The 20,453-nt window shown below is 36.2% G+C and overlaps 1 protein-coding gene across 2 annotated transcripts; it reads left to right on the plus strand.

The window, feature by feature from the left end:
- Positions 1 to 5,771: 5,771 nt before the first annotated feature.
- LOC149820416 (GTP-binding nuclear protein Ran1B-like) lies at positions 5,772 to 19,305 on the plus strand. Of its 2 annotated transcripts, XM_089983809.1 has the most exons (8): positions 5,772 to 5,958; positions 6,253 to 6,322; positions 6,473 to 6,529; positions 8,502 to 8,619; positions 17,199 to 17,288; positions 17,380 to 17,559; positions 17,711 to 17,788; positions 19,073 to 19,305. In XM_089983809.1, the coding sequence occupies exons 1-8, from the start codon at positions 5,956 to 5,958 to the stop codon at positions 19,140 to 19,142; spliced, it is 666 nt and encodes a 221-aa protein (XP_089839935.1). In that variant the 5' UTR covers positions 5,772 to 5,955; the 3' UTR covers positions 19,143 to 19,305. The 2 variants fall into 2 exon arrangements, with proteins under 2 accessions (XP_089839935.1, XP_089839936.1); XM_089983810.1 differs by lacking the exon at positions 6,473 to 6,529 and having other exon boundaries at positions 5,824 to 5,958.
- Positions 19,306 to 20,453: the final 1,148 nt, after the last annotated feature.

A 20,453-nucleotide genomic window follows, 5' to 3' on the forward strand; every position in this document is an offset into this window, starting at 1 on the left:
TGGTGATCTTGATGACAATGAAAAGCTAACATCTCGATATGTCCTTTTTTTCTTCTGTTTTTCAAGATTTTTGGTGTAGGTGGCTAGAAAATAACATAGAACATGCAAAAAATGTGCAACCCTAGATGGTGAATGTTCCTATTTCGGTTTTGGAACTCAGAAATGAGAACCTTAGAGGGTTTTTAATTTTGACTCAAAACATAAAAGTTATAGGCCTGTGTCTTAGCTTTCTAACGATTATAAAAACACAAGTCTTTGACATCTAGTTTGAGAGATACAAATATAAGAACATAGATTATTATGCAAAGAATAGCCACATATTTAAAAGTTTGCATATATAAGAGAAGTTCACATGTAAGAAGGGTAAAAAGGTTTTTTTACATTCAGATATTTACAATTTTGGACATAGAGAGAATATAAAAAATTATGAGTTTTTTAGGAAAATACATCAAATTACCTGCATAGTACAATCATTTTTCATATAAATTTGAATTAAATAGAAAATTGATACAATGGGACAAAAGTTTTGATTCTTAACAAATAAAAACTCTTTTTCATTATTTTGATACATAAAACTTTATTTTCTATGAATTGCTACTAAAATTTATTAAAAATACTAAAATAATAGATATACATGTCAATGTTCACGTCATTGTGCCCGATCTATGACGTACGATCAAATGTAGTCATACTCAAAGTAACTTAATGAGTCGCATGCAACTCTTGTGGAGAGTGGTTTATTTTTTTTATAGTCAAGCTAGGGTTATAGAGACCCCTAACAAAACTTCACCCTTGGGTGCCAGTCTTGGGGGTGATCTTTCCAAGTCTTGGTCATTCTCTCTCTCACTAGCTGTGTTAGGTTTTAAACCAGAAAATGAGTTTTACATTTGCTATACCTTATGTTAACCCTATCAAAACTGTATAAAGTATGTAACAACTCAATCTCTTGAAGCCGACTCCGAAGATTTAGGTGATGGAACTCTGCAGTGTATTCAGCTACGGATTTTGAATACAACGAAGCGAAAGACATTGTCAATAAGCTTGTTGAGCATAAATGAGGGGTATGAACTTGGCATCCATGACTTGTTGCATCTCGACCTATGTCTCTATAGGTCCTAGTCTCTGACTTTCATGAATCTGGCACAAATCAGTCCAGTACAACAGTGCTAACCCTCGTAAGCATGTTGCGGCCAGTGCCACACGACCGTGCCCCAAAACCTTCTGGGAAGTGAAGTATGTGTCTATTGCTAATCTTCAATCAAATAAGATGTCAACATCAAGTTATCCTGAGAATTCTGAGAGCTTGAAATTCACACCATAGGTCTCCACACGCTCTGTTTGTGGCCCTTGATGATGCATAACTGGTCTCGACAGGTGCTCGTACCAAAAATTTGTATCAACATTTGGATCCTTAAACGGATCCACGGGGTTGTCTCGAGATGCATGCTAAAGTGGAGGTCTCTCTGCTGCATGAGAAAGAGTTACATCAGCTAGCCTTTGATCCCACTGGTCTGCTGTTGGGGCATATGTATACTGCTCACCTTGGACCACTGAAAGAGTTGAAATTGAATTGGATTGGGGTTCTAACGAGGTCCAATAATAGGGTTTGGGTCACATTGAGTAGGCCTAGGTGGGAAGTACGTAGGACACAAGGGTGGTTGTGGGTAGGTCTGGGGTTGAGTGGTCCGGTATAAAATTTGGGTGGAGTTTGGTTTGCCATTCAGGTAGTCAAGATATTGGATTGGGTAAGGATTAGATTGGATCATGAACGGATTTGGGACATCATGAATCGTCGGACCCAGATTAATGTAGGTCGGATATAGGATTGAGTTTTGAGGGTAAAAGGTTTGGTTATTAACCAATCCAGATCTAAAATTGTATTAGGTCTGGTCTTGACTTGATCCGAGTTGGAATTGGAGCTTCGTCTGAGTAGGTTAAGCTTGGGTTTGAACTATTGGATTAAGATCTGAAATAGGTAGTGCGGCCTTGCCAGGAGATTTGGACCTTGTGCAATACCGGAATATGGCAGGACTGATAGATTTTAGGTCAAACTTAGGCCAAGAACACCTGGATTCGGGTTCTGGGCCTGAAACCTGATTTGGGGTATGAACTAATTCTCCCCCAATACTCATTAGATGGGACTCCACTAGTGTTGGGAAACCACGGATGGACTTACCTTTTTGCCTGGGTAGGGGGCAAAGCACCCCTCATCGGACCCTGAAATAGGGCCATGGTCAATGTAGCACCTCTCAGCCTGTAACGGGACATGCAGACTCTATTGATAGTTTTTTTATGTATTATTAAAAAAAAAAGAATGAGGCAACAAACAAAAACCTGCTTTTTGACAACAAAGAAAACCCCTCACCCACAATCGGGTCACTTAATGGGCCTGTTTCCCTATGAGGTAAAAGTACTCTGGTTCTAGTTCAAGGACATGACCACCCAACCCTACATGCCTCAACCGCGACACGGCTCCCATGTGCCAGCGTGATTCGATTACGGGCCTTCAGCTTGACACAGGACCCTTGTTGACTGCATGGGCAACCTGCTTTCATATGTTAAGCCTATAATACATTGAATCAACTTCATGCAAAGATCCATTTAATGTGCTGTTAGGAGGGCACTCAAAAAATTAAGCTTTGGACATGCAATTGCTAAAGAGAGGACCAGGTCCAAGTAGGGAGGCAAAACTAATTAGATGCAGGTTGGTTCATGGCAGATCCAAATCTGAATCCAAAACACAAACATAAGATTCAAATTCAAATCCAGATCCAAAACATATATGGTCAGGAAAGGTTGAATCTTGTCTAAAGTACATATGATAAAACCGGATCAAGTAAAAAAATTATATATGCAATTTTAATAAAATATTTGTAAAGTTATGACAAATTTCAGGTACAAAAAGTTCATAAATTTTGTTAGGCGAACTTTATACTATATATATGAGTTTAGTAAAAATATTTGCAAAGTTTTGTTATGTTTTAATTACAGAAAGTTTGCATATTTGGTTATGCGAACTTCATACTATATATGTGAATTAGTAGAATATTTGTGAAGTTTTGAAAGGTTTCAATAATAGAAAGTTTGTAGATTTGTTTATGCGAATGTTGAAATATATATGTGAATTTAGTAAAATATTTATCATGATTTCAGTTACAAGAAGTTCACAAATTTGGTTATGCAAACTTTTGTGAAGTTTTTATGTCTTTGGTCTTTATTGCCAATTATTTTCTTATTTTGAGGATGTCGTTCGCGATGACATACAAAATAATACTTATAAACTTATTCTTCTTCACTCATTTTTTTGTGCTTTAGACTTCTAGCTCATTTGATTGAAAACCCATTTTTTTTTGCAAAAGCACAATAAAATTCATATTTAACAATAGCATAAAAGAAAATCTTATTCAAGTATAGATCTATGCCTATTATACTTGGAGAATGTAGCGTTGAAGTTTCTTTTCTCCTTGGCTATCAAAATTTTCATTTGGCAAAGGCGATTCCATCATATAATCTTCTTTTACGTCCATTTCATAGTCCATCACCTGCCAAGAATGTATTAACTAGACTCTCATTTCATATGCTATTATGATTTCAAAAATTTCATTTGGCAAAGCTGATTACATCATATAATTTTTTTCTACATCCATTTCATACTCCGCCTGCCAACAATGCAGCAACTATATTCTCATTTCATATGTTATTATGATTAATGACTAAATAAAAAAAAGGAATCATAGTAACTATTGATTAAATAAGTAAATGTAAATTGAACTCCTAAATGTGTATTATGAGAACATACAAAAATCAACATATGTTTTGGGTGTTTGATGATAGATCAGGATTGTTAGATGTGTTTATTATTATTTATTAAATATAATACATGATTCGACAAAGCATCGGTATGCTCATATATGTATTTTAAAGCGGTAAAAAATAAATGATTGATATTGTACTAAAATGTGGCAAAATTTTCACATTTTTGCATCTTATCAATTTGAAACAAAATTTGCTTCTTAACAAATAAGCATTAATAAACACATCTGACGGTTATATCCAACATAAAATATCAAAAACTGTATTTTTGTAGGGACAACACAATACCCATTCATATATATAGTAATGATACCATACCCTGATACCCACATTTTTTCAGTTTGTCGTATCGTACCCTTAACCTACACCCAAACCCGCACCTTGTATGTCAAAAGAGAGAGAGAGAGAGAGGGTCCCGTAGGGCTGTCAATGGGTCACACACGCACACACACACACACATATATATATATATATATATATATATATATATGGTACCATACCCTGGTACCCACAATTTTTGAGTTTGTCACATCGTACCCTTGAACCTATACCCAACCCAAAACCCGCATCCTGTATGTCAGGACAGAGATAGAGTCCCGTAGGGATGTTAACGAGTCATATATAACCCGATATCTAACCCGAATCCCACTAGTCAGGTTTGGAACCAGATTCAGATTGTATTAATAATCATATTTAAAATCCCTTGGTCTATAATGAGGCCAGATTTTAGTTGGGGAGAGGGCGGGGCCCCGTTTCCCCTTGGTCTATAATCATCCCTTGAAGGATTGGGGATTGGGACGGGGATGGGGCGAGGCGGGGGAAAGCGTAAGTCCATCCCCGCACAGGGATGAATTTTAACCTTCATCGCCGCCTTCATCCACGTTTCATGCCCTTCATCTCCTGTCCAAACAGAGCGAGGCGGGGCAGGGCAGGGCCCCATTGACCCCCGGTCCACTGCCATCCCTACCTCGGAGCAGCATGTGTTTTTATATTTGACGATGTTGGTTGTTCTAGGCTTGGTTGGCAGTTCGGAGGAAGCTCAACACTAGAACTTCAGAGGGCTGTTCTAGCTCAACTCAATTTCTTGACTACTACTTCACATTTTATCTGATGTTTTTCACATGGAAGTGCTAAAGTGGCCGGCGATCGACTTCTAATGGATTCTTCCTACCTGCCTCGGTTGCCCTACTCTTCTTGTAATGCCAAGGATTGTTACTTCATCGTCAGCTATGAACTCTTTCTGAATTAATAAAATACAGTTTACTCTTTCCTTTAAATAAAAAAAAAAAACTTGTATCATCATTTCATTTCCATGGTCCCAGCGGAGCTGTTAATATTAAATTTATCAGGCTTAGATTCGGGCTGTCAGATCCATAAAATTTATGGAGTTTATTTTTCACTAAAAATATATAAAACACTTGGGTCAATGAAGGTCAGGTCAAATATCCAACAAACATATTACTACATGGGTTGGCTTAAGGTCAACTTGAAGAATATGTGTTAACATTTTTATGCTGGTGCTAAGGAAATAGAGTTTGAGCAGAATTGGTACCCGACCCATTGATCGCCCTAAATCTGATGATCTGTTTTACCTAGAATCTGGACGCGGGTCTGGAGCAAGACTGAAGTACAACGTATACGAGATCCGAGGAATCGAAGCACACACAAGTAGGGACATACCGTTTGGATCTGATTCAGATTTGACTCTACATATTTGGGAGTTTTGGATTCGATCCGTACACACAAGAGAGTAGAACCGGCTGTTCGCACGACTGGTTTTCAACCGTCCGATGGATTCGTAATCGGCAAGTCTGGATCAGCAAGCGTCGATCTCAGCTCCAAGCGATGAGTGGTGGACAACGGTAGCGGTGGAAGATCGGACAGTTGAAAAGATGGCGTGATTTTGACGCCAAGGACCGCTCCCTAAATTAACAACTCGTCTGGAAATCAAAACTTCAATTTCCTCGTATTTAAGGCCTTAATAAGGAGAGGGGCACAAAATCTGGGAGCTCCATTTTGAGAGGGAAAACTCTTTCCTTATTTTTCCCTTCGGCCTCATTGCAACGCAATCGCATTCACACACACATAGCGAGAGAAGAAGCGCGACCCACCTTCTCAAAGCACTCAAATCTCCGAGAAACCATGGTTTTGCTCTTGTTTCTTCCCGTTTTCAATCTCTTTTCTGCTTCCTTTTTTATTTTGTTCATGTTGGTCTCTCTTTTTTTGCTTCTCCGTATTGATGGTAATCTGTTTTTCTTTTCTTTGTTGGTTTTCTTCATGGTGGTCCCTGTTCTCTTCCTCTTCTCCGTGTTGATGTTGTTTGTTCATGATGGGTCTATTTCTTTTTGAGTATTCCGAAGATGTTTTGTGGGGTTTTATTTCGTTATTGTCCTTTGATTGGTTTTGTGGTTCATTTCTTTGTGGAATGCTTGCTTTCAGGCACTGCCCAACCAACAACAGGTTGATTACCCGAACTTCAAGTTAGTCATTGTTGGTGATGGCGGAACAGGTCTGCTTGTTATGGTTTTGTGGATGGTTGTTGTTGTTCTTATTTGTTACACGGAGGTTTATGTTTTTTTATTTGTTTATTTTCTCTTATGATTGGGTTGGCCTTGTTGTCTTCTTTCTTTTGTTCTCGACCCTTTTTTGGTGTATACAGGAAAGACCACTTTCGTCAAGCGTCATCTCACCGGAGAGTTTGAAAAGAAATATGAGCGTGAGTGTTGATTCTTCCCAATCTGTTTGAACCTTTGTTTTTGTGCTTACACACGCACGCACATGTATGGGGTGGTCCTTGCGAGTCCTATTTCTCCATTATTTTCTATCTAGATCTACAGCTTCTGTCAATTTGTAATCCTTCGTGTTACCTCTAACTGCCTGCTTCCAAGTCTGCAGTGGTCTTCCTATTTTCATAGTTCCAGTCTTGTGGTTTTTGCCTTGAATCATTTAGACTAACGTCAAACGTATCTGACTCACATATCCAACAGACCCGAGTTTGTTTTGTTGGATTTGGTAGGCATCTAGAAGGTTAGATGGTTGGTCAGATCTGGTTGGGAGTTTTCAAGCTGAACCAGAATGGCTATGGAAAATTTTCTATCTAACTAGGCACTTCTATGTGTAAAATTCAGTTCTGATAAGGATATGGTGCCCTACTTAGGGAGTCTCCCAGCCAGAGTTGGAGTCTACATGTGTTAATTTTAGATTTTATTAGTCAGCTTTTGTTATATATAGATTTTAATTAGACACATCCTAAATCTGTATGACATTTCAAGTGGTGGCTATCTTAGGGGTGCTTTTGATCTATGGTGGGAAAACACAATCTTCAGGCCCTAGAATCCCTGCTACGAAGGAGTTGTAAGAATTGCCTATTTAAGGTGGTATTTGATATACATATCCGTCTCCCTCGACACAGAGACACAAAGTGCTACCATATTTAGAATGCTGGTTCTACCTTGTTCTGCCCGTTGATATTAAATCATTCTCAAATCTTTAAACCAAGACAAGATTTTTTCTTTGCAATTTTGATTTCAACTCGTAGAACTAGGATTTGAAAATTATTTTTTCGAATGTCAACCATCAACATTTAGATGGATTTATACCAGAAGATGGAAATAAAATGTGCCATTTCCTATGATAAATAATAAACTCAATGACTGAAACCTGAACTCCAATAGATCTAAACTAAAGGGACTTTCGTCAATTGTTTGTTACTCAAAAAAATTATGCATTCACGAGTGGTTTAGAAAGATTCGTTGCAAAAGTGAAAAACCATGAACCACAAAAAAGATTGTGAAACTAATCTTTTGGCAACAATTCAAAAATTAAAGTTATTAACATTTAGACGTATATCTCAGAATCTAAAGGCAGATAAATAACTCAATGGAACAAGTAGATACACGTACTGACTCTAAACACCAAATAAAATCCCTGAGTTAACAAAACCACAGTGAAAAATAAGAAAGTAAGTCTGAAATTGTAAATATCAAAATGAGGATTTTAATAAACTCTTCAAGCATTGAACTTCTATGAAAAACTAAGTTAAGACTAATAAAGGGCATACTCATTGAGTTGATAAAGGTAAACCTTAGAAAATTATCAAAACAGGAGATGAATTATGAAATGAGAAAATTTGCCACAGTTTTGTTCATGTCAGCAAAAAACTATTGGGCCTTTATTTCAATATGCTTGAATATGTGCACAAATGTGTATAAATCATAAATAATGCCAACAGCGAAACCACTCTGCTGGGGGACATTGACAATGATAGATGAAAGCTAAGGGATTGAATGAGATTAGATAACTGCAGTAGACTTAGCCATAAAAATGGATATGAGGCACTGTGTATCAACTCATGCAGTGCTATAGCTAACACATTAAGTATCCCTTTTGAGTAGTACATTCACAGGAAGTTATTTTGCGGTTTATACATGATGACTGGATGGTGAAGTCAGGCCATCTTAGCTTATGGGTCTTAGTTTTGAATGTCATCAAAGGCGGCAATCCTTGGCTACAAAAAAGAAGAATAGAGAAATTGTGCATATTCATGTGAAGTATGGTCATTGCACTAAGGGTCTGTTAAATAAAGGTTAAGGAAAGGACAATAGATAGGTATAACAAGAGCAGATTTAATACAGAAACACACAATGTAAATTATTTCAACTAATAGTGTATCATTTTTTTTTTTGCAGCAACAATCGGCGTGGAAGTTCATCCTTTGGATTTTTTTACCAATTGTGGTAAAATCAGGTTTTATTGCTGGGACACTGCAGGTCAAGAAAAGTTTGGTGGTCTTCGAGATGGATACTAGTGAGTAATGGGCGTCTGTTTCTACCTTTAGGCTTTTAAGTTGATGAGAACTGTCAATCGACTGAACGCATGTTGAATTCTTTGTGTTAATGGGCGTCTGTTTCTACTTTTAGGCTTTTAAGTTGATGAGAACTGTCAATCTACTGAATGTATGTTGAATTCTTTGTGTTGTGGATGTGCTTCAACTTAAGTTACAAATGTATGCTTGTTGTTGTATTATGTCATTAATACAAATATTGGATATATAAGGCTTAATACAATATGCTAGAGTGGTCTTCTTGCAACAAGTGTGCTTCCAAAAGTTTCTAGTCTCAAAATTTTGGAACGGAAAAGGTAATTTAGATCAACTTTAAAAAAGAAGGCAATAAATTGTCTTTGTTAGAATATTTCCATAATCGATCTGTTTTTGGAAATCAAAATTGTAAAATTTCAAAATCTGTTTTCTCTTTTCTAAGAATTATTGAGTTTTTCTCTAAAAAGACACCTTGCTTCTTGATAGTTGGTAAAATTGCTGCAGCAATGGCATTTGGAATTTTGGATACTCTTTGTGTTCGTGCATGCATGTGTGTATAACATTTGTTATTGTTGATGCAGGAGCAATCTAGTGCTATGTCAAAAACAAGGTTGTCAGTATCTTATCGTTACCTGTATCGGTCGGACCCAAAGTAACACTGTATCGTATCATAAAATATCATAATTTTTTAATAAAAAAATTTCAACAAATCTAAAACAATCAAGAAAAAAAAATAGCAAAAATTCAAAAAAATCATATCATATGAAACAATGATGAATTATACAAAATACAACCATAAAATCACATATGGATCATTTATGTCTCTACGAGCCTGCATAAGACATCATCAAACATCAACTAATATAGAATCATAGATAATATTGCATGCATATCTCATAAGAACAATGCAAAATATTAAATTTCTTACAATTAAGAACATACCACAAAACTCATACTTTCATGTTACATAAACAAAAACAAAACAACCAAGTTTATGAACAATTAAGTGTTAAATAACCATGTTTTTTTAAACATATTATATAAAATCTCAATAACCATAACTATAATCATCTTCATCATCATTATCTTTTTCTCCTCTTTCTTCGACATCCACATTGTCTCCAAGATACATGGGGTATTCATCTTCTACCTCCTGTGCTCTTTCCACTTTGATTCCCTAAATGTCCTCTTCATTCAAAAAAGTCCCTGATTCTTCTTCAACCCATGCATCAAATTCATCAAAATGTTATGAACTGATGAGATCGAATTGCTCTTTGTGCCTCTTGATGATAAGTTTTCAATTTGTCTAAAAAGATGACATGAAAAAATTAAAATTAGTTGGGTCTCTTAAATTTGAAACATCACTTCTAAACCTGGCCCATCACATGTTTGAAAAAAAAACCAAGAAAATAAGAAATCAATAAGATAATAACAAATACCATCATACAAAACATCATAACTAAATAACAATATGAAATTAAATTTAAATATACAAAATAAATTACTTGAATGCATCGTGGCATAGTTTCCCACTGTTGCATGCCTCCCAATATCATACAATGTATTATCATAAGTTTTCGTTTTCTTATGATTTGATCTTGAATGCTATACTCAGGGTTCAACCTTTCGATGCATTCCAAAAGTTTCTTGTTGACTTCTCTGTCTATTTTAAGCGTATGAGAGTATCTAAATGCAAGATTTAAATAATATGCTGCATCATGAAGATGTTGATGAAGTTGTCCAATCTACCTATGATCAATGATATTCTATATACATATGTACACTTTTTACTTATCCTTCAAATTATCTCAAATGACCTCTTTTGTTGCTTCATAGAGATAACCCGTAATTGGTCTGTCTTCACTGTCAACCAATCAAAGCACCTTCACTAAAGGTATAGCTGTTCTCAACAACTTCACGCATGAATCCCATAATTCACTTCTGAATATAATATTTATAATTTCTCTATGCTTTCTTTTTTGTGCATGGGGATATGCACTCCATTCATATGTGAAAACATTTTTTTAGTGCAACTCCATTTTTTACTAGACTATGCATAATGAAAAAATTCATAGCAAATCTAGTAATTGCACTATGAATCATAGTCTCAAAACCCATGCATGATTAAATTTAGTAATTTCTTTACAACATTTAACTGTATGTTTTATCTCATCCATGCTGTCAATGTCCTGAGGCATGAGGTCTATGCAATGGGCAACACATGGAGTCTAAAAGAATGACCCAATTTTTTTTGCCAATTATTTACTTGCTTCCTTATAGTTTGCTGCATTATTAGTAATAAATTGCATAATATTTTGAAGTTGAACATCTTTCACAACTTGATTAAAAATTCTTAGCAATACATCTGCTGTCTTGGGCGTGCATGAGACATAAATTGACTTAAAAAATATAGTTCCTTTGAGAATAGACAAAATTTATTAAGGTACTTGACTTTCTGTTTGTCTACCCATTTGCCATGATGCTACACCAACTTTCTCTCCATGACTACCTCTTGTCATCACAATATGCCTCTACTTCTTTTACATTAATATATAAAACTTTTCCTCTCAAAGCATGATATTAAGACATTTTATATTTAGGCTCGATACTGGTTATGACATCTGCCATGACCTGAAAATGAAAGGAATTTGCCGTATTAAAAGGAATGCAGGCACCATAAAACCATCTCTCAATTGCGAGATTCACCTGATCGGTTAAATGTTGAGGAGTTATAAAAGTATGAATAATGGTTTGCGTCCTAGAGACAATCTTAGGAGGGAAAAAGATTCTAATAGAGCTTCTAGCTCTACTTTTACTTGAAGAACTCCCTCCTATTCTTTTTGTGCTTGCGATGACACTACTACTGACATCAACCACACCTTTCCCCTTCGCTGCATAACTTCATAATTCTAATCCTATCCTAGGAGTTATAGGATCAGAAGTAGGAAGCTCATCTTCGTAATAAACATCCTCTTAGGGCTCCTTGTACCGCATTTCTACCTCATTAATTTCTCTTTCTTGTTATTTTCTCCTAAGATCATCAAGTAATTGCTGGCATTGTCAATTGCGACATCCGATAATTTTCTTGACATGCATGCTTGCACATTATGATGTGTCCCAGCTAAATGATGCTTCAACCGAGAAATACCATCTGAAAAAGAATTTGACAATAGTTGCACTTGATTTTTAATCGGTTTTCACTCATTACTTGAATGCCCCATTGCTATGTCGGATTCTCTGATACCATCTTTCAAAAAAAAAAACTCAATAAGAAGCAAATAATACAGGTTTTTTTTTTACCTTAACTCGCTTCCTTGAATGAAAAAATAGTGAAAATGCACTCTTGAGAAAATCGTAAAAGCCCTCCCCTTAACACACGAATCAACGTCTAAATTGATCTCATGAGTTTTAATGTGCATGCGTTCTCTTCTATCTAAGGCTGTATGTATCGTATCGTAACCTGTATCAGTTGGGTCCATAGTTACATTGTATCATTTCATATCATATCGTAAATGTATCATAAATTATAATAATTTTTTTTTTCAAAAAATCAAGAAAAATCAGAAAAATAGCAAAAATTCTAAAAAAAATCATAACACATGAAACAATGATGAATTTCACTAAATACAACCATAAAATCATTTCATATCATATCGTAAATGTATCATAAATTATAATAAATTTTTTTTCAAAAAATCAAGAAAAATCAGAAAAATAGCAAAAATTCTAAAAAAAACCATAACACATGAAACAATGATGAATTTCACTAAATACAACCATAAAATCACATACAAAGCATTTACGTCTTGGTATGATTGACATGGATAAGACATCGAACCTTAAATAATCAAGATAATATGCTATAATTAGCAATCTCACACGAAAATGCAAACTATGACATAATATGCATATTGAATAATAAATCTAAGCTAATAAGTTACAAGATTCATAATAATGTGTTTATATAAAAAAATATATTGTTTTTTAATGCTTAAAAATTTTTATAACTAATTTTTTATTTAAATTTTAAACAAAAATGAATTCGATAACGTCAATCATTGAGTTTCATCAACATCATCTCTTTTTTTTTTGGAAAAAAATCTCTCTAAATCACTCTTAAGCTCTTTAGGGATGAATATGAACTAGCCACAAGGGGCCTTATATGTTTTCAATTATTTTTTTTGAAATAAGTGCATTTAGATTGCATTTATTATGTATTTTAAGATACACCCCATATTGTAGGGTATCGAAAGATACATGGGCGTAACATAAGAGAGTGCATCGTAAGATACACACCCGTATCGAGATATGGGGTATAGGTGTGTATCGTATCAGAACACCCCATAGTAACGATACATATTGTACCGTATCATACTATATGGTACGATATGAACAACCTCTAGATCCGGAGGCCTTTAAAACTAAAAACTTGCTAGCGTATTTTTTAAGTGTGCCGCACTTGTATCGTATGATACAACATGATATAGTTGATACATATACAATACACACTCGTATCGCGATACAAGTGTGTATCATAGCGTATTTTTAAAAATTAACGATACGTTTCGTACCATATCGTATAATACAGTACAATATTACAACACCAGTAAAAAATATTGCCTATTAGTGATTAAATCAAATATATTTTTCGTGGTCGATATGTCATGGAAAAATTATTTTTCGCCGGTGAATGATTATTTCAAATATTTGGGATCCATCATTCAAAAGTATGGAGAAATTGATGGAGATGTAAATCATAGGATAAAGGTTGGGTGGATGAAATGGAAAAGTGCTACTGGAGTGCTGTGCGATCGTAGAATGCCATTGCGGTTGAAGGGAAAGTTTTATAGGACGACTATTAGACCCGCTTTACTATATGGTACGGAATGTTGGGCTGCCAAGAGACATCATATTCAAAAAATGAGTGTAGCTGAGATGCGGATGCTTAGATGGATGTGTGGAAATACAATAAAAGATAAGATTCGGAACGAAGAGATACGTAAGAAGGTAGGTGTTGCACCCATTGAAAATAAGATGCGAGAGAATCGTTTACGGTGGTTTGGACATATTCGGCGAAGGCCTAATGATGCTCCAGTTAGAAGGTTGGAGAAATGGGAAAATATATTAGTTAAAAGAGGTCGGGGTAGGCCTAGGAAGACTTGGATGGAGATGATAGGAAAGGATATGAATGCTTTGAACCTCACCGAGGACATGGCGTTGGATAGAAATGATTGGAGGAAAATGATTCATGTGGAAGACCCAAAATGAATTTCTTTTTTGGTTCATATCGCTGACCCCATAGGTTTTGGGATGAAGGCGTAGTTGTTGTTGTTGTTGTTGTTGTTGATATGTCATGGAAAAATTGATATTTTTGACATAACAATATTCTTGTGAAATAAGTAACTTAGAAACCTTTCAAAAGTTTGTCACTTTGCATCCCTTCACTTTAAGATCAACGCTATGTAACAATGGTATAATGGCTGGCAAACTTTTCATTAATGAATTTGATATCAGTTAGTTTTGGGTTTTATTTTTATGATTGAACTTGGAATTGGCTGGAATGATTTCATATTCGGCTCCTATTCCAATTAAAGGATATGTGATTTTTCAAATTTGGTATTGCCTACATGGGAACCAGATATCAACCCGCTTGCCTCGCTAGTCGATTAGACAGTGATACGGTGATTGTTGTCCTCTTCCTACTTGTGGTGGCTAGCCACCATCCTATGCTCTCTCTCTCTCATGGAAAACAGAGAGTGTTCACTAGTTGTGGCCAACAACCCCTCCCCTCTATCTCAGAGAAAGGAGATGGGGGAAGCTCTCCTCCCTCTTATTTCCCAAGAAAAAAAATGAAAGGGGGTTTGGCAGTTGGCACCAATGTTGTTACGTATTGCGATACGATACATATCGTTACTATTTAGAATATCGATACAATACACACTTATATCATGCGTATCGTAGTGTATCATATGATACAAGATCAACACTCTTCAACAACAACAACAACAACAACGCCTTTATCCCAAAACAATTGGGGTCGGCGATATGAACCAACAAAGAAAATCATTCTGGGTCTTACACAGTTACACGTGAATCCTTCTCCTCCAATCATTTCTATCCAATGCCATGTCCTCGGTGAGGTTCAAAGCATTCATATCCTTTCCTATCATCTCCATCCAAGTCTTCCTAGGCCTACACCGACCTCTTTTAACTAATATATTTTTCCATTTCTCCAACCTTCTAACTGGAGCATCATTAGGCCTTCGCCGAATATGTCCAAACCACCGTAAACGATTCTCTCTCATCTTATTTTCAATAGGTGCAACGCCTACCTTCTTACGTATCTCCTCGTTCTGAATCTTATCTTTTATTGTATTTCCACACATCCATCTAAGCATACGCATCTCAGCTACACTCATTTTTTGAATATGATGTCTCTTGGCAGCCCAACATTTCGTACCATATAGTAAAGCGGGCCTAATAGTCGTCATATAATACTTTCCCTTCAACCGCAATGACATTCTACGATGGCACAACACTCCAGTTGCACTTTTTCATTTCATCCACCCAACCTTTATCCTATGATTTACATCTCCATCAATTTCTCCATACTTTTGAATGATAGATCCCAAATATTTGAAACAATCATCCACCGGTATTTCTTGCTCACCAAGCTTCACTACACTTCCATCACTACTTCGTTGCTTACTAAACCGACATTCCATATATTCTGTCTTACTCTCACTCAACTTAAAACCTCTTGCTTCCAATGCCTGTCTTCATAATTCTAACTTAGCATTAACCCCAGCTCTAGACTCATCAATCAAAACAATATCATCAACAAACAACATACACCACGACACATTTTCTTGAATTGATCTCATAAGCTCATCCATCACTATAGCAAATAGGAAAGGAATTAAAGCTGATCCTTGATGTAACCCAACCGTTATAGAAAAATTGGTTTTCACCCCTCCACACGTGCGGACATTGGTTACTACTCCTTTTCATACATATCCTTAGTTATACACAGGCGGAGTTACAAGATCAACACTCTTAAATGGTCAAATTGTAATTTTTCTGTTTTGGGTTTTAAAGACTTCTTGAGGGCTAGCACCCTTATTTGTATATAAGCCGTTAGAGAGGTATCCACACACCCTAGGACTCGCTAGATATATTTGGTGGCATTATCCATGCACAAAGGGGAGGGCTTTTGTGGTTTGCTAAAGTAAAAGTGTATTTCCACCATTTTTTCACTCAAGAAAGTGGGTTAAGGGAAAAAATCTTTATTATAAGTAAAATTATAAAGCTACTTTCCAATTTTTTTTTTTGCTTCGGGGGCGCTGCCCCCATTACAATCCCTGCCAGCTTACCATGAAGTTTGATCTACGAAAACTAGAGATTTATATCAAGGTAAAAATCAGGCTCCATACTCAAACAAAGATGACATTAGATGATCCATCATGACAATGAGACACTCAAGTGATGAGTGAAAACCGATTGAAAATCGAGTGCAACTATTGCCATAATATTTTTTGTTTATGTAATATGAAAGTATGAGTCTTGTGACATGTTTTTAATTGCAAGATATTTAATATTTTGCATTATTCTTGTGAGATAGTTGATGTTTGATGATGTCATATGCATCTCATAGAGACATAAATGCTTCATATGTGATTTTTTTGTTGTATTTTGTGTAATTCATCATTGTTTCATGTGTTATGATTTTTTTTAGATTTTTACGATACAATATGTATCTTATTTTGGGCCTGACTGATACGGGTTACGATACGATACATACAACCTTGGTTGGCAACCCCTCCCCTTTTTCTCATAATAAAGAAGAAAATACAGCTTGCAACACCTGTCACCCCTTTACTGTCAGTGATGTTTAAGTATTTAGAAGTGTGAACTAGTATGTGTTTTTTATTTTGTCATTCTTTTATATATATTTTTTTTCTTTTAAAGTTGCCAAGATTTTACCTAGATTTTATTTTCTAAAGTATCTCATCATTTTCCCTTGAGAAATTCCAGAGAATGATATTTGTGATTATGGTTCCTACAACATTTCAAGCATTATCTGCAATTGCTGTTAACTTGTTCCACTATTTCCTTCCATGAATTCTGAACAGTTGTATCTTACAAGCATTTTAGTGAACTGGTAGATATGCTCTAGCGTGTTTTGTAACTACTGTTGGCTTGCATGAACTATCAGCATATTTTAATTGTTATGCTTCTGTTGCATTATAGAAAAGCTAATTAACTTCACTGCTCCCATTTTAATGTTTCTCCTGCTGGTGAGTAATATGTGTAGTAGCTTTACAACTATCGAGTATTGGTTCTAGGAAATTGCCTATTTATAGTCTTCCAGCTTTCCTCTCATAGATAAGAACTTCATCTTCATTGATAACATACTTTATCTTATCTGTAATTGACGATGTTGATGAGAACAAGCACAGTCTGGAAAACGTTTTCTGCAAGAGCTCTCAATGGTTCATTTTCTGTAGATGTGAAGGACATGGATATTTTGGTTGCTGACCCAATCTTTGCCTTTCTTAATGTGCAGCATCCATGGACAATGTGCAATTATCATGTTTGATGTAACTGCCAGACTAACATACAAGAATGTTCCAACTTGGCATAGAGATCTCTGTAGGTGAGTGCGAGAAATCATGCCATGCAACCACCCAAACCCATGCACATACGGGTGCATGAATGATAATCTAATTCTACTTTGTTCTTGTCAGGGTATGTGAGAACATTCCCATAGTTTTATGTGGTAACAAGGTCGATGTCAAGAACAGGCAGGTAAAAGCAAAGCAAGTGACTTTCCACAGGAAGAAGAACCTTCAATACTATGAAATCTCAGCGAAAAGCAATTACAATTTTGAGAAGCCTTTCCTCTATCTTGCTAGAAAACTTGCTGGGTACTGAAAATCAAATGAACTCAAGTTTCCCTTTTATCTTTCTATTTTTTTATTTAAATAATGTCCATGCTATTTTTATTTTTAATTTTGTTTGTGTAATTCTTGAGACTGGTTACTTCAAATGCGTGACCTTACCATGAAGTCTGGACAGGGATCCTAATCTGCACTTTGTTGAGTCACCTGCACTTGCCCCCCCTGAAGTTGAAATCGACCTAGCTGCACAAAGAGAGTAAGTCTTTTCTTTTTTTCACTCTTGTGGAAGACATTTTTATTGATATCATTTATTCACGGTATATATATATATATATATAGTTTTTCAATGAAGGAGCTTGTGAAACTATTCATTTTATGTCAAGCATCCCTTGCTGAAGCCTTGTGATTTCATACCAACACTTTAGTAATGTTTGATCCACAAAAATAAAATCAGAAACCAAAAAAAAAGAGTGGTCATTCAATATGACGTCATATCAACATAAGCAAATATTATCCTTATATATATTGGAAAATTATTGCAATTTGCAAAAATAAAACAATAAAGATTGAAATTTTAAAAGGTGAATGCCTCTGCTTTTGCTAAAGGCTTTTAAAATGTAATCTGTTGAAAAAAATGCTAATATTTGTGGCTAAAGTGGGTGACTGCATGCAGATTGTATTGGGTTTGGGTTAGAAGTATAGTTGTATGGGTTGTAATCCGATGGATCTGTGGAGCCTAATTGGGGTTATTATTAATGATGAAGCCTTGTGATGAGATACTTGTGCTTGGAGATACATTAGTGGAGGCTCACCAGCTCTTAGGGTGTTTAGAGGTCGCTTCTCCTGAAAGTGAAGCAACTCTCTCTCTCTCTCTCTCTCTCTCTTTATGATCTCGGGATTTTTAAACATCTGCCTGCAAAAGCTCCAAGTAACATAGCCGGTAACTATATTGGAAGCATACCATACTGTCAGATCGAGTCAGAATCTAATGCGAACAACATAAGCTTTACTAATATAACTTGAAGAACCAGATGCCAGTGGGTTGGCAGGTGTGTGAAGTTGAATTAACGTATGCATAGATACAGAAGATTGCTTCCATGCACACACACATGGAAATAAAAACGTTGGGTGTTTGGGCTATTGGTCACAAATAGTTACAGAATTTTGTGCTAGGTTTTTACCTAAATTTTCATCAATTTACATGGATGAAACATGATTCCCTGCACCTAATGAATTCTCAAACTATGGTATGTCTGCTTCTTAGGCTTAATCTGTTGGGCTGCTGTTGTGTTGCCACATATGATTAATCTAGTTATCAGTTTGACTTCTGTCAAACGATGCCTGGGCTGCTTGCGGTTGTTGGCCAGCGTGTGGATTATTCTAAGATTTGTTGTGTGGGGTTGTGCTGTATTGGCATTCTTGATGCCACTTTCCTAACTGTTTTCATCATTTTGAATAATTGGCTTGCTTGAAACTTTTGGCCTGCTTCAGCTACGACTGTTATGTTTCATAGTGCTTACCATGCTTCATGTTGTTTCAGGCAAGAAGCTCAGTTGTCTGCAGCTGCAGCACAGCCTCTTCCAGATGATGATGATGATTTACTTGAGTAGCTCATTGTGGTGCAGCAATCATGTCAATCTCAAAGTTAGTCTTTTTCATTTGATAGACATGTCCATGGAACTTGGCTGTGTTTTCTTGACATGAACATTTTCATCTTTATTCTTGTGTTTGCTCGCTAGACCCTTGTTCATTGTAAGGACTGGAGTACTCTGTCTAGCATGGTCTATGTCACACCGACTCTTTTAACAGGGCACCACACTCGCGGCACTCACACCCAGGTGGGTACAACACTTGGACACAACTTCCTTTGTATTAGGTGAAGTCCACCACACTGAGGTCCATTTCTATTCAAAAAGTAGATTCAGTTAACCCTAACTCCATTTTTATTTATATTATATATATATAAATACATAAATGCACACATACACGGTGTTAACTTAAAACTGATATATATATATATATATATATATATATACACCCTCCCCACACCCCTGCACCCAAGTTTTTTTAAAGTGCCGCATCCACACCCACACCTATGTGACATAGAACATGGTCTATAAAATTTTGATAGTTTGTGTGGTCATATTATCCCCATGTGAAAGAAAAGCAGGATGGAGGTGGCAAAGGGAATCAGAGGAGTTTGCCTCTTTCTTTTTCTTTATTTTTTTGGGCCACACCAGGGAAAAACCCCTTATCACTAACTGCACATTGGCAAGCCCCTGATTGATAAAAACCATTGAGGTTTCCCCCCTGCTCTCCAATTTATACACCCAGCTTCGACTTTGCAGCAAGGGGTATCCCCCCCATGGGCTTCAAACTGTGGTCATTCCATGTTAGGTGATAAACATGGTTGCTGCAGCTAGGAAGGCAGTGCCCTGTTGGGCAAAAAAGTGCCAAGTTAAGCAGCTAATTAACTTTACCTCATGCCAAAGGATTATAATGGCGTTCATGGTCTTTCCAGTTAACTTTTCTCCTAGATGTGATGCTTGACAAACTATGTTGGAGAATTGCATCCTTGAATTTGGCTCTGTTTGGAAACTGGCAGCTGGGATTGGAGTTTGTGCATTTGCTAGATACATGGTCAAACTTCCTTTGTGATGGGTGTTTGAACTGGTAGCTGCAATGGAAGTTCATGCATTTGGGTGTGGAAGCTAAATCCAGTTGTTGACACCCACTTTTCCAATAGGCCCTGTTTGGAAATTAGGTGTTGGAGGTAGCTGGAGTGGGAAGTTGAGAATACCCAGTGCCAAAGTCGTTTGGGGTGGATGCAGTTGTAGGAATGATGAAACTGGGGTGGTATTTGACACTTCCAGGTTCACATTTTACTGCCCACCTAGATGCTGTGGTAGTTGTCAAATATT

This window comes from Nuphar pumila, chromosome 12, assembly GCF_984573655.1.
Source record: "Nuphar pumila chromosome 12, dmNupPumi1.hap1.1, whole genome shotgun sequence".
In the NCBI taxonomy this organism is placed as follows: Eukaryota; Viridiplantae; Streptophyta; class Magnoliopsida; order Nymphaeales; family Nymphaeaceae; genus Nuphar; species Nuphar pumila.

What these genes read in the sequence shown, in the direction of transcription:
- LOC149820416 (XM_089983809.1), top strand. An exon ending in GTTTGAAAAGAAATATGAGC is followed by an intron (nt 6,530 to 8,501) that starts GTGAGTGTTGAT and finishes TTTTTTTTGCAG; the next exon opens with CAACAATCGGCGTGGAAGTT. An exon ending in GGTCTTCGAGATGGATACTA is followed by an intron (nt 8,620 to 17,198) that starts GTGAGTAATGGG and finishes CTTAATGTGCAG; the next exon opens with CATCCATGGACAATGTGCAA.